At 61.7% G+C, this 20,140-nt stretch overlaps 2 protein-coding genes across 2 annotated transcripts in view; both read left to right on the top strand.

The window, feature by feature from the left end:
- Nucleotides 1-17,241, top strand: part of LOC101916737 (uncharacterized) — a 40,349-nt gene extending 23,108 nt beyond the window's left edge. Inside the window, exons 17-24 of the mRNA XM_055803937.1 lie at nucleotides 1,996-2,914; nucleotides 3,403-3,526; nucleotides 9,825-10,217; nucleotides 11,443-11,569; nucleotides 12,375-12,488; nucleotides 13,493-13,747; nucleotides 15,718-16,129; nucleotides 16,176-17,241. Coding sequence (XP_055659912.1) covers nucleotides 1,996-2,914; nucleotides 3,403-3,526; nucleotides 9,825-10,217; nucleotides 11,443-11,569; nucleotides 12,375-12,488; nucleotides 13,493-13,747; nucleotides 15,718-16,129; nucleotides 16,176-16,812 — 2,981 coding nt within the window. The 3' untranslated portion in view covers nucleotides 16,813-17,241. The remainder of the gene's footprint in view (nucleotides 1-1,995; nucleotides 2,915-3,402; nucleotides 3,527-9,824; nucleotides 10,218-11,442; nucleotides 11,570-12,374; nucleotides 12,489-13,492; nucleotides 13,748-15,717; nucleotides 16,130-16,175) is intronic.
- LOC129784601 (zinc finger protein 398-like) lies at nucleotides 8,751-15,791 on the top strand. Its single transcript, XM_055806411.1, has 6 exons — nucleotides 8,751-9,045; nucleotides 9,825-10,217; nucleotides 11,443-11,569; nucleotides 12,375-12,488; nucleotides 13,493-13,747; nucleotides 15,655-15,791. Exons 1-6 carry the CDS (start codon nucleotides 9,022-9,024, stop codon nucleotides 15,660-15,662), a joined length of 921 nt encoding a protein of 306 aa, XP_055662386.1. The 5' UTR covers nucleotides 8,751-9,021; the 3' UTR covers nucleotides 15,663-15,791.
- Nucleotides 17,242-20,140: the final 2,899 nt, after the last annotated feature.

Here is a 20,140-nt window from a genome sequence, read left to right as displayed (position 1 = left end):
AGCAGCAGGCTGTAAAAGCAGCTGTGGACTGGCTAGGGGATGCAGATCACCTGTACAGTGTCACATCACTTGGCAAGGTAGCGTGTTTGGTCAGCCTTGAAGTGGAGATGAGCAGGACCGTGCGTAGTGTAGGCAAGCTTTGATGGCATTAGCAACAAAGTTTTTAAAAGTCTTTTCCACCAGTATGTAAAGTGATGCTTTTCCTAGCTTTCTCTGTCAGCCAAATGTGAGGCTTCTCGTGGTGCAACAAAAGATGTGTCCTTGTCAGTGCCCTGTTGCTCCAGGTCCCCGCTCTGAAGCGTGGGGACACATGAGCTGCTTTGCGAAGCGACCCGTGCTAGGATGTGCTTTAGGCTTCCCAGCCTCGTTTTCAGAAGCAACTCAACCATCCTGGGTGATGCTTTTCCAGAACTTCAGCCTGATGCAAACGAAGCGGCCTGTTTTCAAGCCGTGTGTTAAGATGTCTGGCAGAGTGACAAGTAGATGAAGAGGCCTGTGCTAGGGAGTGCCTAGTGGCCTTCTCTGGGCATGCAAATGCTTGGCAGAGCTTTACCTTCTCATTCTCTGCAGAAACCTGTGTTTTTTCAGCCCTCTCTTCCACATTCCCAGATCCTCTGGGCTCTTTCCATCCTCCCTTTGCCAGGGTCCTTGGCGGTTGCTCTCGGTTACTGTCTATACTGTGGGAGCTCTTTCAGCCCCAGGCACTGTACAAGGCCAGGGGGAAAAGAGGTTTTATTCCCCTTCCTTCAGTTTTTTTAAACTTTATCCTAAACTACGTGTTCTTAAAGACTTGTTCTGCTTCACCTCCTGCTGAGAAACCCACTTTTTTCCCTTTGTCTAGCTATATATAGAGGTCTCATCATTGTACTGTGAGCTTTCCCAGGAAGTCTTTATCAGTGATCTGGACGAGGGGATCGAGTGCACCCTCAGTAAGTTTGCAGACAACACCAAGCTGGGGGGGAGTGTTGATCTGCTTGAGGGTAGGAAGGCTCCACAGAGGGATCTGGGCAGGCAGGGCCTATGGGCTGATGGCAAATGTTTGAGGGTCAACAAGGCTTTTGAGGCATGACAGCGCCATGCAACACTACAGGCTCGGGGCAGCATGGCTGGAAAGCTGCCCACTGGGGAAGGGCCTGGGGAGGCTGGTCAGCAATGGCTAAACATGAGCCAGCAGTGTGGCCAAGGAAGCCAGCAGCGCCCTGGCTGGTGTCAGACACGGCGTGGCCAGCAGGGCCGGGGCAGTGCCCGTCCCCCTGCGCTGGGCACTGGGGGGGCTGCCCCTCGGATGCTGGGCTCAGTTTGGGCCCCTCAGCACCAGCCAGACCCTGAGGGGCTGGAGCGTGTCCAGAGCTGGGCAGGGGGCTGAGGAAGCATCTAGAGAACAAGGAGAAGGGTCTAGAGAACTTACAAGGAGCGGCTGAGGGTGTTTAGCCTGGAGAAAAGGAGGCTCAGGGGAGACCTTCTCAGTCTCTACAACCACCTGACAAGGGGGTTGGAGCGAGGAAGGGGTCGGTTTCTTCTCCCAGGTAACAAGTGACAGGACAAGAGGAAGCGGCCTCAAGTTGCACCAGGGGAGGTTTAGATTGGGGGCTGGGATAAATCTCTTGCCCACAAGGGTTGCCAAGTGCTGGAACAGGCTGCCCAGGGAGGTGGTGGAGTCGCCATCCCTGGAGGGATTTAAAATACTTGTAGATGCGGTGCTCAGGGATATGGTTTAGTGGTGGGCTTGGCAGTGCTGGGCTAACAGTTGTACTCCACAATCTTGAAGGTTTTTTCCAACTTAAACAATTTATGATTTGAAGTCAAAATACTTTGGCCTTCTTTGTATTCCCGTACTGCTTAGGTAGCTCCCAGACGGGAGTTGCAACCCCGTAGTGTCAGGTACTGTCCCGAGTGTGCAAAGCAGAGACCACCTCTGCCCCAAGGGAATGGCGCTCTGAATGACGAGGCAGTTCTTATCTCAGAGAAATGACATGAATGTCTCTGCCCTGCCAGATGAACAGCAGTGTGATGAGGAAGGTTCCGAAAGCCTTGAGCTTCCTAGCTCGTTGACAGGGAAGTGGGAGGAGGTTTTCTCAAGCCCAGAGGAAGAGCTCAAGCCCAGCAGCAAGAGCCGGAGTGGATCGACCCCGCAGCAGAGAGCCACAACAGGCAACGGGCTGAGGCGCTCTGCTCGCCGCGGGAGAGACTTGGCCAAGAAGGACGCTCCTGAGGACATGGCTGCAGTAGAGGGGCCGTACATCTGCTGTGAGTGTGGGGAGAGCTTCCTGGACAAGGAGCTCTTTGCCACCCATCAGAAAGCGCATGCCAGTGAGGAAGCCTGCACTTCCCTGGAGCATGGAGAAAGCTTCAGGCAGAAATCCAAAACAGCCACTACGAAAGCCCAAGGGCCCTCCCGCTCCAAGCCGTCCAAGCGCCCTGATGGGGAGAAGAGCTCTGGGTTCAAGTACGGCTTTGTCAGGCACCAGGTGAACAACATGGTGGAGAGACCGTACACCTGCTCCCAATGCAAGGAGAGCTTCAGCCTGGAAGTGAGCCTTATCTTGCATCAGAAGCTCCACACAGGGAAGGGTGACGGGCCGTTGACGTGCACCTACTGTGGGAAGGACTTCCGAGACCTCTCCAAAGCCATCCGCCATCAGCGCATCCACACTGGGGAGAGGCCGTACCAGTGCACCGAGTGCGGGAAGAGCTTCATCCGGCGGGACCACCTGCTCAAGCACTGGCGGGTCCACACCGGAGAGACCCCCTACCAGTGTCCCGTCTGCGGGAAGCACTTCCGCTACAAAGAATCTCTGAATTGCCACCAGAAAATCCACTCCCGCAACCCCCGGCCCATGGAGGATACGCAGCACAACCTGGAGTCGACAACTCAAACCAGCCATTTCTGCGTGAAAAAAGAAACTAAGCAGTAGTGCTGTGGTGGGAGGCCAGGTCAGAAGGGCGTGCGGTTACGATAGCGGTCTAGCAGGTGGACGTGCAGCATGATGGGAGGTGAACTTGTATCGCAGCTATTCCATGTGGTCATGCTACAAAGCCCGCTTTGTTGAAGCATCAAAGGAATTCCTCTTAAAACTCTGACTGGACAGCCTAGGCACCTCTTCAACCCCGCGGGGTGACGTGGGGCTTCCATAGCGGCGTAGGCCTTGTACTCATTGTCCCCTACGCAGGTTTGGATTTTGCCTGTAGAGAATAATCCCGAGCGATTCGCTGGGGTCTGTATTTAGCAGGTGTTTCCCCACCTATCTTTGTGCATATTCAAGAGTGACGAGCTTCGCTTTCTTTTTTCCACTCGTTTCACCGCAAGGCTGGAAGCATGAGGGAGGGAGGGAGGGAAGGAAGGTGCCATTCCCAGGCAGCTGGCCGCCTGCTCCCGTTGCATTGCCGTACCTCGAACGGCAGCCCCATGCTACGAGGCCAAGGCTGGAATGAAGGGAAGAGAGGCAAGGCAGAGACGTGGTCAGGGACACGATGCAGGATTTTTCGAAGGCGGAAAAGCAGAGAGGAGAGAGCGGCGAAGAGCAAGGTGAGAAAAAGTAGATGCAGGAGGAAAGGATGAGCAGGAGAAGGGGCTGAGGACATTGGAGCAGGAGGAGTCGGGAAGGGCAGCGTGTGGAGGCACAGTCGAGGACCTCACCCGGGGAGGACACGTCTCTGTTCTTTTGAAGGATGTTACTGGCACCAATCAGGCTGTAGCTTCCCTCTGGCCCGAGGGAACAGTGCTGCTGGTCTGTCACACAAACTCCTGTCAATGAAGGCGATTTTATTATATTTTTTAACTGGGTTTGGTCTCACACTCAGGTAAGTCAGATGAGTGAAAGCAACTTCTCCTAACCCCTGTAAAGAGCTGTTTGGGTTTTAGTTATTCTAGAAGTAGTATATTATTATTATTATTACTAATTATTATTATTATTATTATTATTATTATACTACAAGGAAGCTTGTGGCACTATATTTCACAATTGATCTAAAACACTTAAATGTATGAGATAACTGACCGGAGTTTTTCAGCGTCTGTGTAAATATTGGTTGACTTCTCGGAGCTAATTGGTGTTGTTCCTGAGGTGGCTGTAAGTGGTGTCCCTTTCGCAGTGTATTGTCAGCTGCTGGTTTGTGATCGTGTTTTGTAATAACTTTTGTAAAGTCCGTCAATACAGTGTTTCCATTCTGAAGCCCGTGTCGGGTGAGTGATCGCAGCCCCGCTCCCCTCGCCAGCCGCTGTGTTTCGTCCTTGCTCGCCCCTCTCCTGCGCTGACGCCTGAGCCCCCTTGCCTGGCACCTGGCTGTTATTTATTAGCTTTTTCCAGGTAATTTGCAGAGCTGATGAACCGCATGAGCCAAGCCGAGCATCTGGGGAGGCAGGTCCGGCAAACAAGCCTGCTCGGTGCGGATCTGGGGCTGCTGGGGCCGGCGTCTGGCATTCGGGGTTCTTGTTTTTAAGCTTTTTCTCTCCTGCCGCTATGGCTGGAAGCAGACTTTGGTTTTATGTGAGGATACTGTCACTACTCCGGGAGCTGGCCTGCGCCACGCACAAATAGGGCTGCAGCGATGGCTGAGGAGTCGCCGGCCACAGCCAGGCTCTGCTGTGAGGCAGAGCCAGGAGAAGCACCAGCGTGTGCGGCTGTGGCGCTGCCCCAGGCCTTGGAGCTGGGATGTTGTGGACTGGCCCTCTGGCACTGACAGCAGCCGGAGGAGCCCCGGCGTGCTCTGCTGAGGCTCTGGCTGCTGGCGCTGCGGGTTCATCTCTCACCAGGCAGGCCTGGCCCGGCAGTGCCGCGTGGCATCCTGGCACAGCTGGAGGGACCTTGGCTCACTCGTGCCCGCTGCCCACCAGCGGGGCCGCCGAGCCAGACGCGCTGCCTTTGCATCGCTGCTTCCTCGCTCGCACATACCCAAGCTGTTTGTACCGGGGCTGCCAATAAACTGTTCCTGCCAGGCTGGCCACGCCGGGCACTGCGCCCTTTTGTCTTGCTGCGCCATGGGCTTGTGCGTCCTGGGGCACGTGGTGCGGTGCCGGGGCTGAGCTGCGTGGCCCTGGGGCTGGCAGGGGCGGTGGGTGCCCTGCAGTGTCCTGGGAGGGTCCTGCTCTTCCCCGGCAGCGCGTCGCTGAGCTGCGCCCCTTCTGCCTTCACCCCTCCTTGTGCTGGGGGGTCCCCTCTCTCCTGGGGTATTTGCGGAGGGGACACCAGCATAGCCCCAGGCCCCCCTGCCCAGACGGTGGGTCTGGCTGGCCTGCCACCAGCATCCTGGGTTGCTCCCAGACCTCAGCTGTCCCCATGTCCCCTCTTCCACCTTCCCCCCGCCCCAGTGACTGGCTCTGCACGGTGGTGGCCACAGCTGGTGGAAGCTCCTGTTTATTCCCCCATTCCCATCCTGGAGCAGGGATGGGGCAGCCCCCTGGCTACCGCTCCCCTTTTGCTGCAAGGAGCTGCTGGTTGGGGCCACACAAGGTGCTGGGGGGGGGGGAGACCATGGCCCCTCCAGGGGCTTTGCCCCCTGCCCAGCATCTCCCAGGCCCTTCCCTGAGCCCAGTGCAGGGGCACAGTCCCCGCTCCCAGCTCTGCCCATGGTGTAGCCTGGTATTCCCGGGGGCAGCCACTGGAGCCCCCCTAGAGCTGTGGTGAGGCCCATGGAGCTGTTCTGGCTTTGTGATGGGTTGTGGGGGTGGGCAGGGCCCCCGTGGGGCCTGTCCGTGGGTCAGAGCCAGCGCAGGGACGTGGCACTCGCGGCCCAAAGGTTCCCTGGCTTCGCCATCGCCACCAAGGTGAGGCCAGAGGGTGCCCATGGAGCCAGAGCGAGTGATCAGCACTGAAGCCTGCGCCGTGTTTTCTGGGGCAACCAGGTGGGATGGGGCTGCCCCATGCTGGGGGGCTGTGGGGATGGAGGTGCTGGGGAGGAAGAGGAGGGAAGGGGGAGGCTCAAGGCAGGGGACACAGCGTCGCGCTGGCTCTGCCAGCGGGAGTGCAGGGCGGCAGCACGGCTCCTGGCATGCAGAGATACCGTAAATACACACGTATGTAATTCTGTGTGCGTATATATGTGTGTACACGTGTGGCCTGCAGCGCTGGTCGCGGGCACATGGCACTTGCACAACCGCAGCACCACTGACTGTGTCCTGATCCCCTGGCGGCTGATGATGATGAACCCACCCCTGGGGTAAATGTCCACGTCCCCATGGGCACAGCGGGTGTCCCTCCACAGCTGGGCTCAAGCGCTCGCTCACCCCAGTCACTGCCCCGCAATCCCAGTCTCCCCAGTTGCACTGGGACACACAAGCCCTGGGCAGTGGACCCCAATCCCAGAGCTGCTCCCAGTGTCCCCTTTGATGGGTGTCACTCCTGGCCGAGGGTGGTCCTGGGACAGCATGGGGGGTGGGTGGACGGGGGTCCCCATCTGCCATCGTGCTGGTGCCCCCCTGGGTGGAGGTGGGCACTGTCCCCCCCCTCCCCAGTGCAGGCACTGGTGGGCACCCATGCGCCTCCCCCCAGCATCACTGCCTCATCCTGGTCCCCCTTGTCCCCTCCCTTCTTCCACAAACCAAAGGGTTTCCGGCCCATCCCTGTGTTTGGTGTCACCGACTTCCCCGCATTGTCACCCCATGCTGGGGGTCCTCGAGATCAGGAGTGGGAGCACGGCTACGTGCTGGGGGGCTGCTGCTGCACACGGGGCCTGGTGGGCTGGGCATGGGCACGCGGCTGTGCTGGGGCCAGAGGGGACATGGTGGGATGGGGACAGGATGGATGGGATGGGACACGGTGTGGAGGGATGGATCAGGTGGGACAGGATGGGATGTGACAAAACCGGACAGGGCACAACAGGATGGAAGGTGACTGGGATGGAATGGGAATGGGATTGGGATGGGAACGGGATGGGGGTGGGATGGGGATGAGGATGGGATGGGGATTGGGGTGGGATGGGATGAGTCAGAATAGGGGCAGGAGAAGACAGGACAGGATGGACCAGGAGGGGACAGGAGGGATGTGACAGTGCCAGGACAGGAGGGGCCGGGGCAGGGCCAGGAGGGACGTGCCAGGGCAGGAGGGGACAGGGACGCCCAGGACGGGATGGGGCAGCACAGGAGGGGACAGGGCCAGGCCGTGCCGCGGAGCCCCGACAGCCCGGGAGCGCGCGGCCGCGGGGGGGGGCGGGGAGGGCGGTTTCCATGGCGCCGCCGCCTCCGGCCGCCATTTCACGGGCCCGCGGGGCGCGAGGCCGCAGTGCCGGGGGTCGCGCTCGGACCGGGCCGCCAGGGGGCGCCCCCCGCCACGCCCCCGGCCATGGCGGCTCCCGACGGGGCGGGCCGCCCCCCGCCCCCTTCCGCCCTGTCCCCCGTGCCCCCCTCGGTGCTCCCCCTGGTGCCCCCCAGCCTCGCCCCGCTCCCCGCGGCGCCCCTGGCCCCTCCGTGCCGCGCCGACCTCCCACCAGTTCCCTCCAGTCTCTCCCACTCTCCCCAGTCAGCGCCGACCCCGGGACCCCCCGGTGCCCCGCGTTACCCCCAGTCACCCCCCATCCCCAGTTCCCTCAGGGCCTTCCCAGTTACACCCCACCCCCTCCCCAGTTTCCCCACCACCCCCACCAGTCACCCCAGTCCTTCCCCAGTCCCCCCCCACTCCGCCTGTCAGCCCAATCACCCCGGGAACGGCCCCCTGTTATGCGCAGCCCCTCCCCAGTCCCTCCAGTGTCTTCCCAATCCGCCCAGTTACTCCCAGGCCCCCCCCAGTTCTCCCAGCCTCTCCAGTTCCCCCCGTGTCTCCCCAGCTGCCTCAAGCCCCTCCCAGTTCCCCCCAGTCACCCACAGCCCCTCTCCAGTCCTCCCTGTCACCCCAGTTACCCCTGGGGCTGCCCCAGTTCCTCCCAGCACCTCCTCAGTTGCCCCTTGTCATCCCAGTTCCTCTCTAGTTGACCCGTCTCCCCCCCAGTTGCTCCCAGTCCTTCCTCAGTTCCCTCAGACCCTCCAGTTTCCCCCAGTCTCCCCTCAAGCCCCTCCCCAGTTCCCCAGTTGCTCACCCCCTGCTCAACCCTTCCTCTGCCCCACTAGTTGCCCCAGTCCCTCTCCAGTCACCCTGAGTCTCTCCCCAGTCGCCCCCAGTCCTTTCCCAGTTCCTCCAGTTCCCTCAAACCTTCCTCCATCTCCCCTAGTTCCGCCTAGCGTCCCCCTAGTTTCCCCAAGTCCCTCACCAGTTCCCTGAGCCCCACCAGTCACCCCAGTCCCTCCCTACTTCCCCCAGTTCCTCACCCCTCGCTCAACCCTTCCCCTGCCCCCCGTTCCTCCCCAGTTTCCCCAGTTTTTCAGCCCCCGCTCGACCCTTCCCCCGCCCCCCCGCCCGCCCAGTGCCCCCCAGTACCCACCGCTCCTGCCCAGTTCCCCACAGCCGCTTCCCAGTTCCCTCCAGCCCCCCCAGTTCCTCGCCCCCCACTCATCCCTTCCCCCGCCCCCCCGGTCCTCCCGTCGCCCCGCGCCGCGCGGGGCGCCCCCGGGCCCGATCCCGCCCCCCCCCGGCCCCCCCCCGCACCGCCCCCCGCGCCGCGGGGCCGGTGGCGGTGCCGGGCGGTGCCGGCGGGGGGGGCCCCGACGGTGCGCGGCGGCGGCGGCGCGGTGATGCCGTCGGCGCGGCAGGGGGCGCTGTAGCGCGGGCGGCCTCCCCGCTCCGCCCCGCCCGGCGCGGCCCCCGGCGCGGCCCCGCGCGGCGGCGGCGGCCCGCCCGCCCCCTGCCGGCTCGGCGGGGCAGCGGCGGGGCCGGAGCGCCCAGCGCGGAGCGGCGGAGCCGGGACCCGGAGCCGCGCTCGGTCTCTCGCCGCCGCCCCCCCGCCTCCCCCGCCTCCCCCGGCCGGGCCGGGCCGGGCCGCCCGCCCCGCCCCGCCGCGCCGCCCCGCCGCGCCCCCGCCCCCGCCGCCGCCCCGCCGCGCCGCGCCGCCCCGGGCCCAGCCCGATGCCCGGCGGCGGGCGGAGGTGAAGGAGCGAGCGGGCGCTGGATCCTCCCGGCCGCGGCCCCCGGGGCCCCGGGCAGGGAACAAAGGGCCATGGCCGAGGGGGCTCCCGCTCAGGTAAGGGCGCCCACCGCACCCCGCCCGCCCTCCCGCCTGCCCGCCCGCCGCGGGTCGCGGCCCGGCCCGGCGCCCCTGGGCCGCACGTCGGGGCGGGCCGCGCCGTCGGGGCCGCGGCGGGAGGCGGCGGGAGGCGGCGGGGCGGGCGGGCGGCGGGGGGCTGTCAGCGCTCGGGGCCGCGGCCGCCCCCCCGGGGGCACGCGCAGGGACGGGCAGGGCCGCCGGCGGGGCAGGCAGCCCCGGGGGGGCGGCGCGCCCGGGGCCGGGCCGGGCTAGGGCCTCCGCGGCCGGCGGCAGCCGAGCTGCCGTCGGGGGGCCGGGCCTGCCCGTCCCGCCGCCCCCCCCTCAAACCGCAGCCCTGCGGGCCGCCCCCCCCTCCCCCGGTGACAGACCAGCCGCCCCCCGGTGACAGGCCGCTCCCCCCCACCTCCACGTCCCCGCCCGGTCCCCATGGCGACGGGGCGCCCTTGCCCTGACAGCGCCCGCCAGCCGCCTCCCCCCCCCACAGTGTCCCCTCGCCGTGCCCATGGCAACTGGGCTCGGCTGTCCGCTGCGTGTGTGCGGGTGTGTGTGCCCCCCCCCCGGGTCACCTCCCGGCCCCGCGGTGTCGGGGCCCCCCCGCCCGTCCCGCGGGACCCACCCGGGGCTGCCATAAGCGGCTTAACAGGGACACGGGGCAGCGCCGGGCTCTGCAGCGGCCGCCCCCCCGCCGGGGTCCCCGTGCCTTGGGGGTGCCCGTGTGTCCCCCCCGCCATGACCCCGCACCCCTGTGCCCGCAGGCGCCGGAGCCAGTGCTGCCGCCGCGCTGCCCCTCACCCCTGCGGCCACTGGCCGGCCCCGAGCGCACCTCGGAGCGGGAGACGCAGACGGCTGAGTTGTCCTTGACGGTGGTGGCGGCCGTGCAGGCGGTGGAGAGGAAGGTGGACTCCCACTCCACCCGCCTGCTGGACCTGGAAGGTCGGACGGGGATGGCGGAGAAGAAGCTGATCGATTGCGAGAAGACGGCAGTGGAGCTGGGGAACCAGCTGGAGAGCAAGTGCGCGGCACTGGGCACCCTCATCCAGGAGTACGGGCTGCTCCAGCGGCGCCTGGAGAACATGGAGAACCTCCTCAAGAACAGGAACTTCTGGATCCTGCGGCTGCCCCCTGGCAGGAAGGGGGAAGTCCCCAAGGTAATGGTGTCCCGGGGTGCGGGAGCCCCGCTCTGCACCCTAAACACTCCCAAAGCACTCACGGAGGGCAGGACAGGGGGAGACGCAGTGGGGAGCCCTGGCGCAGGCGAGTGGCTCACCGTGGGGACCTGGAGGCGCTGCCCCTCGCAGCTTCTGGGTGTGTGTCCCCTGGGCACCCGAGGGGAACATCCCCCCGTCCTCAGGCCGGAGGTTTCAGTCCTGCTTCACCCCCCTGTGCACCCCGGGACAGATTTACCTTTTTGTTTTTTTTTTAACCGCCGCTCCAGAGAAACGCTGCGGATGTGGTGCTCTGCTTTTTACCATCATTTCTTTTACCACCGTGGTGCTGCGGTGGGGGTCTGCTGGGCCAGGGAAAGAGCAGTGGGGGCTGCTGCTGCAGGGAGGGGGAACCTCTGGGGTTCAAGGGAAGATGGACGGGCTCCCTGCACTTGGCTGAGCTTCAGAAGGAGCCCACCATCAGTATTCAGTTCCTACTTGCATTTCACGACCCTCTCTCTAAAAGAAAGTGCAGGTGCGAGATGTGGCAAAGTGAGCATCACTGGAGAGAGTAGAGTGGATCTGGAAAAGGGGGGTTCTGACCCCGACACCCCCTTAGTGTCAGCAGAAGCTGAGTGCTGCATTTCCCTCTGAAGAGCTCCATTCAAACGCAGCACAGCTTGCACATCCTGAATTTATCCTCAAAAATTATTACTCGGCCAACAGGCTTGAAAGCGGCAGCCTGCTCCTGGCCGATTTGCACACAATAACTAATGATAACTGGGAGCCCTTCAGGCCTGGGTAGTTTTCCCTCGAGTTCTGGGGTAATTGAATCTGGGGTTTTACGTCAGCTCATCAATAGACATGAGGTCCAGCCCTAGCGCCCGATTTTTATCTCCGTTATGTTCCCTCCAGGCGGGCGCAAGCCTGGTCACCTCTCCAGAGCCATCCCTGCCGGTGCAGGGACCAGGGGGAGGAGATCAGCATCGTTTGGGGAAATCACAGTCTGGGTTCATCACTGAGAACCGGCCATTTGGCCAAGACCTTTAATCTTGGAGAAATACCTGTCCAGGAGCTGTTCTAAATACAAAACCCACCTTGATGATGGCTGCGGAGTAGCTGAAGCCTGGCTGTGTCCAAGTGGGAGTGAGCTGCCGCCACTGCTGGCCGGCGATAATGCACTGGGGAGCAAGGTGGCTACTTGAACCTGTGCTGCTTGTGGTTGCAGGTGCCGGTGACGTTTGACGATGTGTCCGTCTATTTCAACAACAAGGAATGGGAGAAGCTGGAGGAGTGGCAGAAGGAGCTGTACAAGAACGTGATGAAGGGGAACTATGAGTCACTGATCTCCCTGGGTAAATACGGGGTGTCCTCGCCCTGGTGAAGGCAGGCTCTCCTGGCTGCCTGCAGGCTTGGGCACCTCCTGATTCCTCCTTGGAGATCCCCTTGAGACCCAAATGTCCCATTTTAAAAGGAGACTTAAAACCACAGGAGGTTGTTGCTCACCTGGGTAGGGGCATGCCTGCGTCAATGCCCGGGTTCGTTCCCAGCTGGGGGCACGGTGCTGTCCTGGCTGCAGGGGGGCTGCCCACAGGCAGGTGGGCTGGAGACCTCCCAGGGCCCCTTCCAGCCAGGGTTACTCGGTTGAAAAGCAACCCCTTCCCTGGGGCTGCTGGGAGGGCTTCCCTTCATCCTCTGGCTCTGCAGTGGGTACCAGCCCACGCACCCCTTGTAGAGGAAACTTTTGCAAGAGGGAAAAATTGTCTGATGCTACCCGAGCTGTGCGCCTTTGGGGCATTTCATACCAAAACTGCAGGAGAAATGGCACTGCTGGGACCAGAGGTGAAATGCTTTTGGCTTCAGGAGAGCCAGGAATTTGCCTGAGAAGTTCTAAAACCTTGCCAGAAAAACACACAGCTTGGGTTTCTTCTAGAAGGTAGTTCCTCTGTGTGAGGCACCCAGCTCCTGCCTCCATGAATCCCTTCTGCCCACCCTGGGAGCCCAGCCTGCTGGCAGCACCGGGCTTTTCTGCCTGCAGACCCTCTGGATGTTCCTGAGTGTCTTCACGTGTCCCACCCCTGGGCACTGGGGAGAGGTGGAAGCCGGTATTAGGATTCCTTGTGCGGTAATCCCTCGCTCCATCCCTCTGTCTCTCAACAGACTATGCAATTTCCAAACCTGGTGTTTTGTCTCAGATTGAGCAAGGAGAGGAATCGCGGGTCAGGAACGAGCAGGACTTGGAGGAGAGTGAGATCATTACCGATGCCACCGCAGGTGAGACAGCAGCTTAGCACAAGGGGAGCCGTAGGTTGCGTCCAGAGGAGCTGCTCACCCTGAGGCTAAAGCAAGTGATGCTGAGAGCTGTGTCTGGGGAGGTTCTTGGGAGGAGCCTTCCACACGAGCGGGGAACGTTTGGCTGGTCAGAGACTTGATGTCCAGCTGCAGCTCAACATATAAACCAGGGCAAGTGGAGCCTGGAGTGTTGGGCACTAGGAGCCATCGGCAAGGGAAGCATCTGCAACCAGAGTGGGTCCTCGGGGAGCTGGTGTGCTTGGCAAGAAAGGAGAATCCGGGTCCCATTGGGAAAAGCCATCCACCCAAAAAATCTTCTCCATCGTCTCTGGTTGTGCGGATGGTGCCTGGGTTTATCCTTGGAGCATCCTCCCAGGGCAGGACAGCCGGCTCCCATCCTGTGCACTGGGACTCAGGGTGCTGAGGTGTTTCTCCATGGGCAAGGCTGGGCTGGGAGTGGGGCACTGGGGACCCCGCATCCCGGAGCAACTCCTGCTCTCAGATAAGGGGGGTCGCTAAGGGGATAAGGGGGTCTTCTAGAAGAGATGCTGTCAGCTCCACTGCTGGTCTCTGGCCCTGAGCTGTGGGCATGGGGTCCGCCCCCCGCCTGTGCTTTTGGTCACAAGGATCTTTTAAGTTGAGGATCTTGAGGCCAACGGGAAGAGAAAAATAATCTGCCCGCAGGGAGCTGCCAGCCAGGGGATGTGGGGTAGCCGATGGGTGCTGAACTACCGGCGCTGAGTCCCCAGGCCAGGTGCAGCAAGTCCCCTGTGCTATGGGGGATCCCAGGAGAGAGGCAGGAGTGTGGCAGGGGCGGCTGAAGGGCAGGGGCTGAAGGGAGGGAGGAACTGGCCGAGCAAACAAAACCCCTCTGTGGGATCAGCAGCCAGAGCGGGGCTGCGGGGAGCCGGCGGGGATTGCTGTGAGCGCTTCCTTCATCCTGGCTCCCAGGAATGATGGTGGGTGGGAATCTGTCTTTGCTGCAGCTGGTATAAGGGTAGTGATCAAAACGGAGGAGCTCCTTCCTGAGGACAGCCCTGAGAACCCGGAGCTGCATGGGATGTCAGGGCAGTCGGAGGGGAGCTTCCAGAGTCCGGACGAGGAGGCAGCCTGCGAGAGCCCCTATGGCTCCGTCTCCCCGCCGAGGGACCTCCCAGGGACCAGCCTGGGTGACTCGTCTGAGTATGTAGCTGACTTCAATGAGATCCAGAGAGTCATCGTTCACCACGGGAGCTGCACAGGTGAGATGCACGGCATGTGGCGTGTTGGGGGGACAGGAGGCCCAGGAGGGGCTGTGGTGGATCCAGGCAAAAGTGGGCAATGGGTTGGACGAAAAAGAAGGGCTAAATGCCCCCAGAACCAGCACCAGAAGGGAAGTTTCTGGCTGTGGCAACCTCACAAGCAGCTGCAGTCAGAGCTGGGGCTGGGAGGAGGAGGCAGCACATGTGTGGTGGACACCAGAGCGTGGTCTCTGCGGGCACCTGACTGCTCCAGAGTGGAGTGAGCAGTGACACAGTCCTGGGTGGGTGGGAAAAGGCCTTGTTACACGTGGAGACTGGGGGAGGATGTGTCTCGGGCAGCATTTTGTGAGAGCCCCAGTGAGCGCCTGCTGCCAAAATCCCGCTGTTGCAGAGGGCAGGATGTCAGTTGAGGACTCCTGCCCTGGTGTTAGCCATGCAGAGGAATGGTGTAAGCCACTCAGGCACTTACACACTGGAGACTGCTGGAGGAGTGTGCGCAGTCCTGCACGCTGACCAGTGTGGGCGTCTGCGGGCAGGTCTGGAGGATGGGAAGGAGGGTGGCCAGAGGTCTGTGGCGTGCGAGCTGCCAGGAAGAAAGGGGAAAAGTGAGGTTCTTTAGTGGAGAGATGAGAAGATGGCACCGGGTGCTTCATGAGTGGGAGGCTGCCAGTTGGGTGGCAGGTATGGGACAGGCCCTACGGATGTGCTCAGAGGGCACAGGCGGGAAGGCAGGGAGACGGGCTGTTGGCCTCCTTGGGTTCCCTGCCTTCTGATGGCTTTGCGATGGCGTAACACTAACTGAGAAGGATAGAGCTGGGCTCTTGAGGTCTTCCCCAACTCCGACTCATAGATTCTGTGGTCTCCTCACAGTTTTCTAAAGGAAACCAGCCAAGCCACCGGCGGGGCTGGAGCCGATGCTCATCCAAGAGCCAGCACCTCTGCTGATGTGTGGGGCCGCGGCTGGCAGGGCTGAGCAGGAGCAGCAGCAATGCTCCCACTGAGTGCAGGTGCTGGCAGCCAGCGCTCGAGCGGCGATAGCCCATGCGTCTGCATAAGGGAAGCTCCTTGCTGTGGAGGTGCAGAGGAGGACTGGGAACGTGGGGTTTTCCCACTGAACCCTCCATCGGAGGGGAGAGGGTTGTGGCTGTGATCCATCCCGCTCCAGTCAGCTGCCTCTTCTTGGGAAAGTGTGGCTGCTCTTCCTAGAAAAGTACATAGGCCTGGCTCAAAGTCCAGCGTGGGGTGACGTGTGAGGGATCCACCATGGGCCTTACCTCGGGGCACGGTGGCTGCGCGTCCTGCTGCGCACGTTCCCAGTAGGGCCGGTCTCACCAAACACACACACCAGGTCACCCCCGGCATCTGCAACACAAGGAGGGGCCTGAGGTGCGGCCACCCATCCCACCGCTGTTTGCCTCTGGGAGGGAGGGGGGTCTCTCCCCGTGCCCCGCTGCTGCGAGGCTGGAGGAAGGGGACAGTACCAGGCTGGGCGCACTGTCTCGGGAGCGGAGCTGGGGGCCGGCAGCCCTGTGTTGTGCTTCCATCAAGCAGTGCCGGCGGTGGGGCGCGTTGTTGTAGCCCAGCCCAAGGGCAGCAGATGGAGCTGCTCCAAAATCATTTGGCTGCTGGAGTCCTCGCAAACCGATGGCACTTTTATCCTTCTCCGTCTCGTAGCATGGTGAAATTACAAAACCTTTTGGCAGGCAGGTCTCGCCACCCCCTCGGAAGGAGCCTGTCCAGGAGGCGGTTTGTCCGTCCTCCCTGCTGGGCAGCGCACAGGCTGGCCTCGCTGCTGCGGGAGGATGTGGCCCATGCCGGGGCACAGGGCTCCAGACTGCAGCTGGCTGGTCAGGCATAGTGCGCACAGCTGCAGAAGCCCATGCAAATGTTTCTGTGTCGACCCCCAGGTGTGTAAAAGACTGCCTCGTCCCACCCGGTGACCCTAATGCTGTTCCGGTTTTCCCCCTCAGAGGATGGGATCGTGATCAAGACAGAGGAGGAGGAGGAGGACGACGACCCTGACACCCTGGAGCCGTGCACCATGTTCTCGGGCAGGACCGAGCCACCAGCGTTTCCCAGCCACGAGGCCGGGCTGGGCTGTGAGGCGCAGTGCAGCTCCAAAACGCAGCCCAGGAGCCTGGCAGCTGCCCGCGTGGGGAAGCCCCCCGCCTGCGAGAGGGACTCCGGGGAGATGAAGCCGGCCATCGCCCAGCAGCGGAACCGGACGAGGGAGAGACCCTACATCTGCCCCGAGTGTGGGAAGAGCTTCATGCTCAAGATCAACTTCATGATCCACCAGCGCAACCACCTCAAGGAAGGGCCCTATGAGTGCCACGACTGCGACCTTAGCTTCCGCAACAAGCAGCAGTTCCTGCTGCACCAGCGCAGCCACACGCGCCGGGGCGTGGGGGTCCCCCGGCGCCCTGAGCATGGCCTCAAGCCCCAGGCGCGGCCCCCCACCTCCAGGGAAGCCCTACAAGTGCTCCGAGTGTGAGAGCAGCTTCAGCCACAAGTCGAGCCTCAGCAAACACCAGATCACCCACGTCGGGGAGCGGCCCTTCACCTGTGGCGAGTGCCGGAGGAGCTTCCGCTTGCAGATCAGCCTCATCATGCACCAGAGGATCCACGCTGGCAAGAGCGAGATGGCCTTCCTCTGCCCCCAGTGTGGGAAGAACTTCACCCGGCCCTCCCACCTCCTGCGGCACCAGCGGACTCACACCGGCGAGCGGCCCTACCAGTGCAGCCAGTGCGAGAAGACCTTCAGCGAGAAGTCCAAGCTCACCAACCATTACCGCATCCACACCCGGGAGCGCCCGCACGCCTGCGCCGTCTGTGGGAAGGGTTTCATCCGCAAGCACCATCTCCTGGAGCACCAGCGCATCCACACGGGCGAGCGGCCCTACCACTGCACCGAGTGCGGCAAGAACTTCACCCAGAAGCATCACCTCCTGGAGCACCAGCGGGCGCACACCGGCGAGCGGCCCTACCCCTGTACCGAGTGCACCAAGTGCTTCCGCTACAAGCAGTCCCTCAAGTACCACCTGAGGACGCACATGGGAGAGTGAGGGGCTGCGAACGGCTTCCCCTCCCTCCCCTCCCTCCATCCCTCCTCATCCTCCTCCACCTCCTTCTCCTCCACTCATCTCTCCCACCCTCCCTCCATCTCTCCCCACCCCCCCGGCTCAGGGCATGGACATCAAGGAAGCTTTGTGTGGTAGCGCTGCTGGTCTGGTGGAGACAGCTAGGCTGTTTGGAAATAAATTAATTAATTAAAGCAAGCAACGCGCGGCAAAATTAAAAGATTATATATATATAAAATTAACAGAAGCAGCTGATTTAGGGGGAATCTTCACCATCAGAAAAAAAGCAAACAAACCAACAACAAAAGAAACCTGTACAGGGTGTTTTGCCGGAGTAGGACTCTTAACTGCTTTTTAAATCTACTGTTTGGTTTTTTTAATAAATGTGGAGGAACTTGTTATTTGATAAGCAAACTTAGGATCGCCAAGATATTTTTTTTAAATTTTTTTTTTAAATGCTCTGTAGGCTGATACTGGCACAGTCACTTTTGTCCAGGAGCTCTGCAGAGGCGCTGCCTCGTCCCAGCTTTCCGGGCTGGACGTGACAGCCGCTCAGCAGTGCGTGGCGACAAGGAGCTCCCAGCCAGGGGGAGGTGAGTAATAAATAGATCCAGATGATGAGGAAATTCTCCATGTGTCTAGATTTGAAGTGCTGATAGGTGCTTGCCCGGCTCTTGGGGCTGTGATGCACTCCTGAATTATACAATAGAATAAAATACTAGTTGCAGTAAAAGAACCTTTTTCTGGTAGGACCCCATCAGCAAGGCTCCTCCAAACATTCATTTCTAGCGCTTTAATCCTTCCACAGTGGCAGACGCCTCTCCGGTGAGCGGCGACCCTGGGCAGCTGGCCCTGCCGCCACCATGAGAGCTGCACCGAAGGCATCACCAGCCACCACGGGACGCAGGAGCGGTTTGTAGATGTGGGTCTTGCCGTGGGGTGCTATGGGGTCACAATGTACCTGTGCACAAGACCTTGACGTGTTTAACTGCTCTTCTGCTCTTTGAAACATGCTGCGGCGTGCAGGTTGCCCTCATCCTTGCCGGTGGCGTTGACTGCGCGCTCCTCAGCCGCAGGAGCAGGGGGATTCCTGCCCCAGATGGAGGAGCAGGTCCCAGGCTGGCTCCGAGAAGAGCCCCAGCCAGCTCAGGGCTGCCTGCAGGAGACCTCCTGGCTCCCAGGCGCTCGCTGCCAGGGCCACTTGCCACACGGCTGTGGCTATAGTCACGGTGGGTGGGACGCGGGTGAGTCTCCTCGCTGTTGGTTTGAGCTCCTAGCTCCAGCGGCTTGGTTCTCCATGGTCTCGTTGTCCTCGTCACAGCTCCTGTAGCTGGGCTGTGGCTGGGTGAGCGGCACCCAGAGGGCCGTGGCCGAAGCAGTGACACCAGCTCCCTGGTGCCCACCGGGCTCCTGGTGGGTGGGTGCCGTGGGGAAGGTGGTGTCAGATCTCATGTTGAACAGTGGCATCAATAAACAGAGCGATGATGGGATAAGTTGTTGGGACCTGTTAATGCCTTTGCAGAACCAAAGGTCTCGCTCCAGAATCTTCTGTGCGTATGAACCTCTCCTAAATTTGTAATTTACAGCCTCTTCTGTGCTAGAACGTGCCCAAGGGCAGCAGAGGTGCCAAGAGCTGCCAGCTGGTCACCGCCGTGGAGGGGAGCATTTCAGGGATGCCAGAGCAGGCTCCGGCTGAGGTTCCTGTGTTCCCGCTGCCAGGTGGTGCCTGAAGCGCCCTGCGGCAGGTTGGGGTTTCAGGTCACAGTACTGTCCCAGGTGTGTTAAACATGCTGTGATGGGGCTGATGTCCCTGGAGGGAGGTGCTGGAGCCCAGCTGGCTGCCCTGTGCCCCTTGGCAGCCTCCCTGCATCCCCCTCATCAGAACTGAATGCAGTTAGGGGGAGTAAAGAAATTAAAACCAGAACTGACTCTGGTTCTCAGCAGCTGATGGTCATCACGCTGGCAGTGCCATGGACCCAGCACTGTCCTTTTTTCTTCCTAAAAATGGATGGATTCAGCTTTTTTCTTTTTGGCAAAGCAGGCACTTAGGTGCCCATACAAGCCCCTCTGCGGTGCTGGGACCTGCCTGGGGAGCCCCGGGGACAGGCAGCCCCCTCCTCACCACAGCATGGCCGGGCTGGCAGTGCCCGTGCTCTGCTCGGCGTCACTGGGCCTCACACAGCAGCTGCTCTCTGGTCGTGCTGCTCCTCACCTGCTGTGCACGCACGTAGTGGTGTTGTGGACACTGCCAGGATTTAACAACATCCAGGTGACCTTCAGCGGTGAGAATGTCAACAGGCCATCTGCAGCCACACCTCCCACGCTGGGGAGGATGACAGCCATCACAGGTGCTGAGCTCGGGGTGGCAGTGGCACCAAAAAAACCACAGAGGTAGCAGTGCTGCAGGGCACAGATTTGGTGGTGGCACATGCTGCGAGCAGCCTTGCTGCCCTCTGAGTTGTCTGCGGGTTATCAGCACCCTCCACTTAATTGCAGGCAGGTTTGTTTGGGGAGTGCTGGGTGCTGCACGGTCCTCGGCTAAACCACTGCTCAGCTGTCGGGGTTAATGGCACTGGCCCGCAGGACCGACTGCGAGTGCTCATGTCCCTGGCTCAGTCACTCTTATCTGGCCCTCCCTGGCCCAGGGTGCTGGGGGGCTGGATGCAGCTCAGGGGCCCTGACTGAGCGGGGAAACCGGGCTGTCACCCCAGAACACTACAGTGACGGTGGACCAGGGCTGAAAGCATCGTGCCAGTGCCTCCACAGTGGCTGGGACGGAGTTCGGGGACCTGCCATGGCAGGAAAGCGGGCAGCAGGGTGGCAGGGGCTTATGGCAGGGCACTAACCACCTGGGGAGCGGGGTTCTTTGCCTGCCTTACTGCCTGGCTGCCATCAACGTGCCAGTGGTGCGCAGTGTCCCCAGAAATGCCAGGGTGGCTCCTTGGGCCCAGGCTGGCAGCACACCAGGGTGGCAGCTGAACATGGGAGGGGGCTGATTCTGGGCACCCAGCACCTGCAGGTGCTGCAGCACAGAGGGGACATGCCCCCACAGTCTGCAGGAGACGAGGGGGCTCGAGGGGCTCCCGAAGACCCTCTTCTCATCACTAAGCATCACCACTACCCCCCGGGTGCTTTGGGGCTGGGGTGAGAGTACAGGAGGGATGTGGAGAGCCGGCAGCAGCCGTGGGGCGCAGGATGGAAGCTGGATGCCCGGTGCCAGGGCAGCCCCTCAGTTTGGTGGGATCTCCCTGTTGCAGGGGGCTGGCAGCGGGCAGTGGGCCTGGGAAGTGGCTCGAGGACCCGATGACACTCG

Source organism: Falco peregrinus, chromosome 5, assembly GCF_023634155.1.
Source record: "Falco peregrinus isolate bFalPer1 chromosome 5, bFalPer1.pri, whole genome shotgun sequence".
NCBI lineage: Eukaryota > Metazoa > Chordata > Aves > Falconiformes > Falconidae > Falco > Falco peregrinus.
The sequence above is the reverse complement of the archived record's forward strand: the minus strand, read 5'-3'. Positions and strand labels throughout refer to the sequence as shown.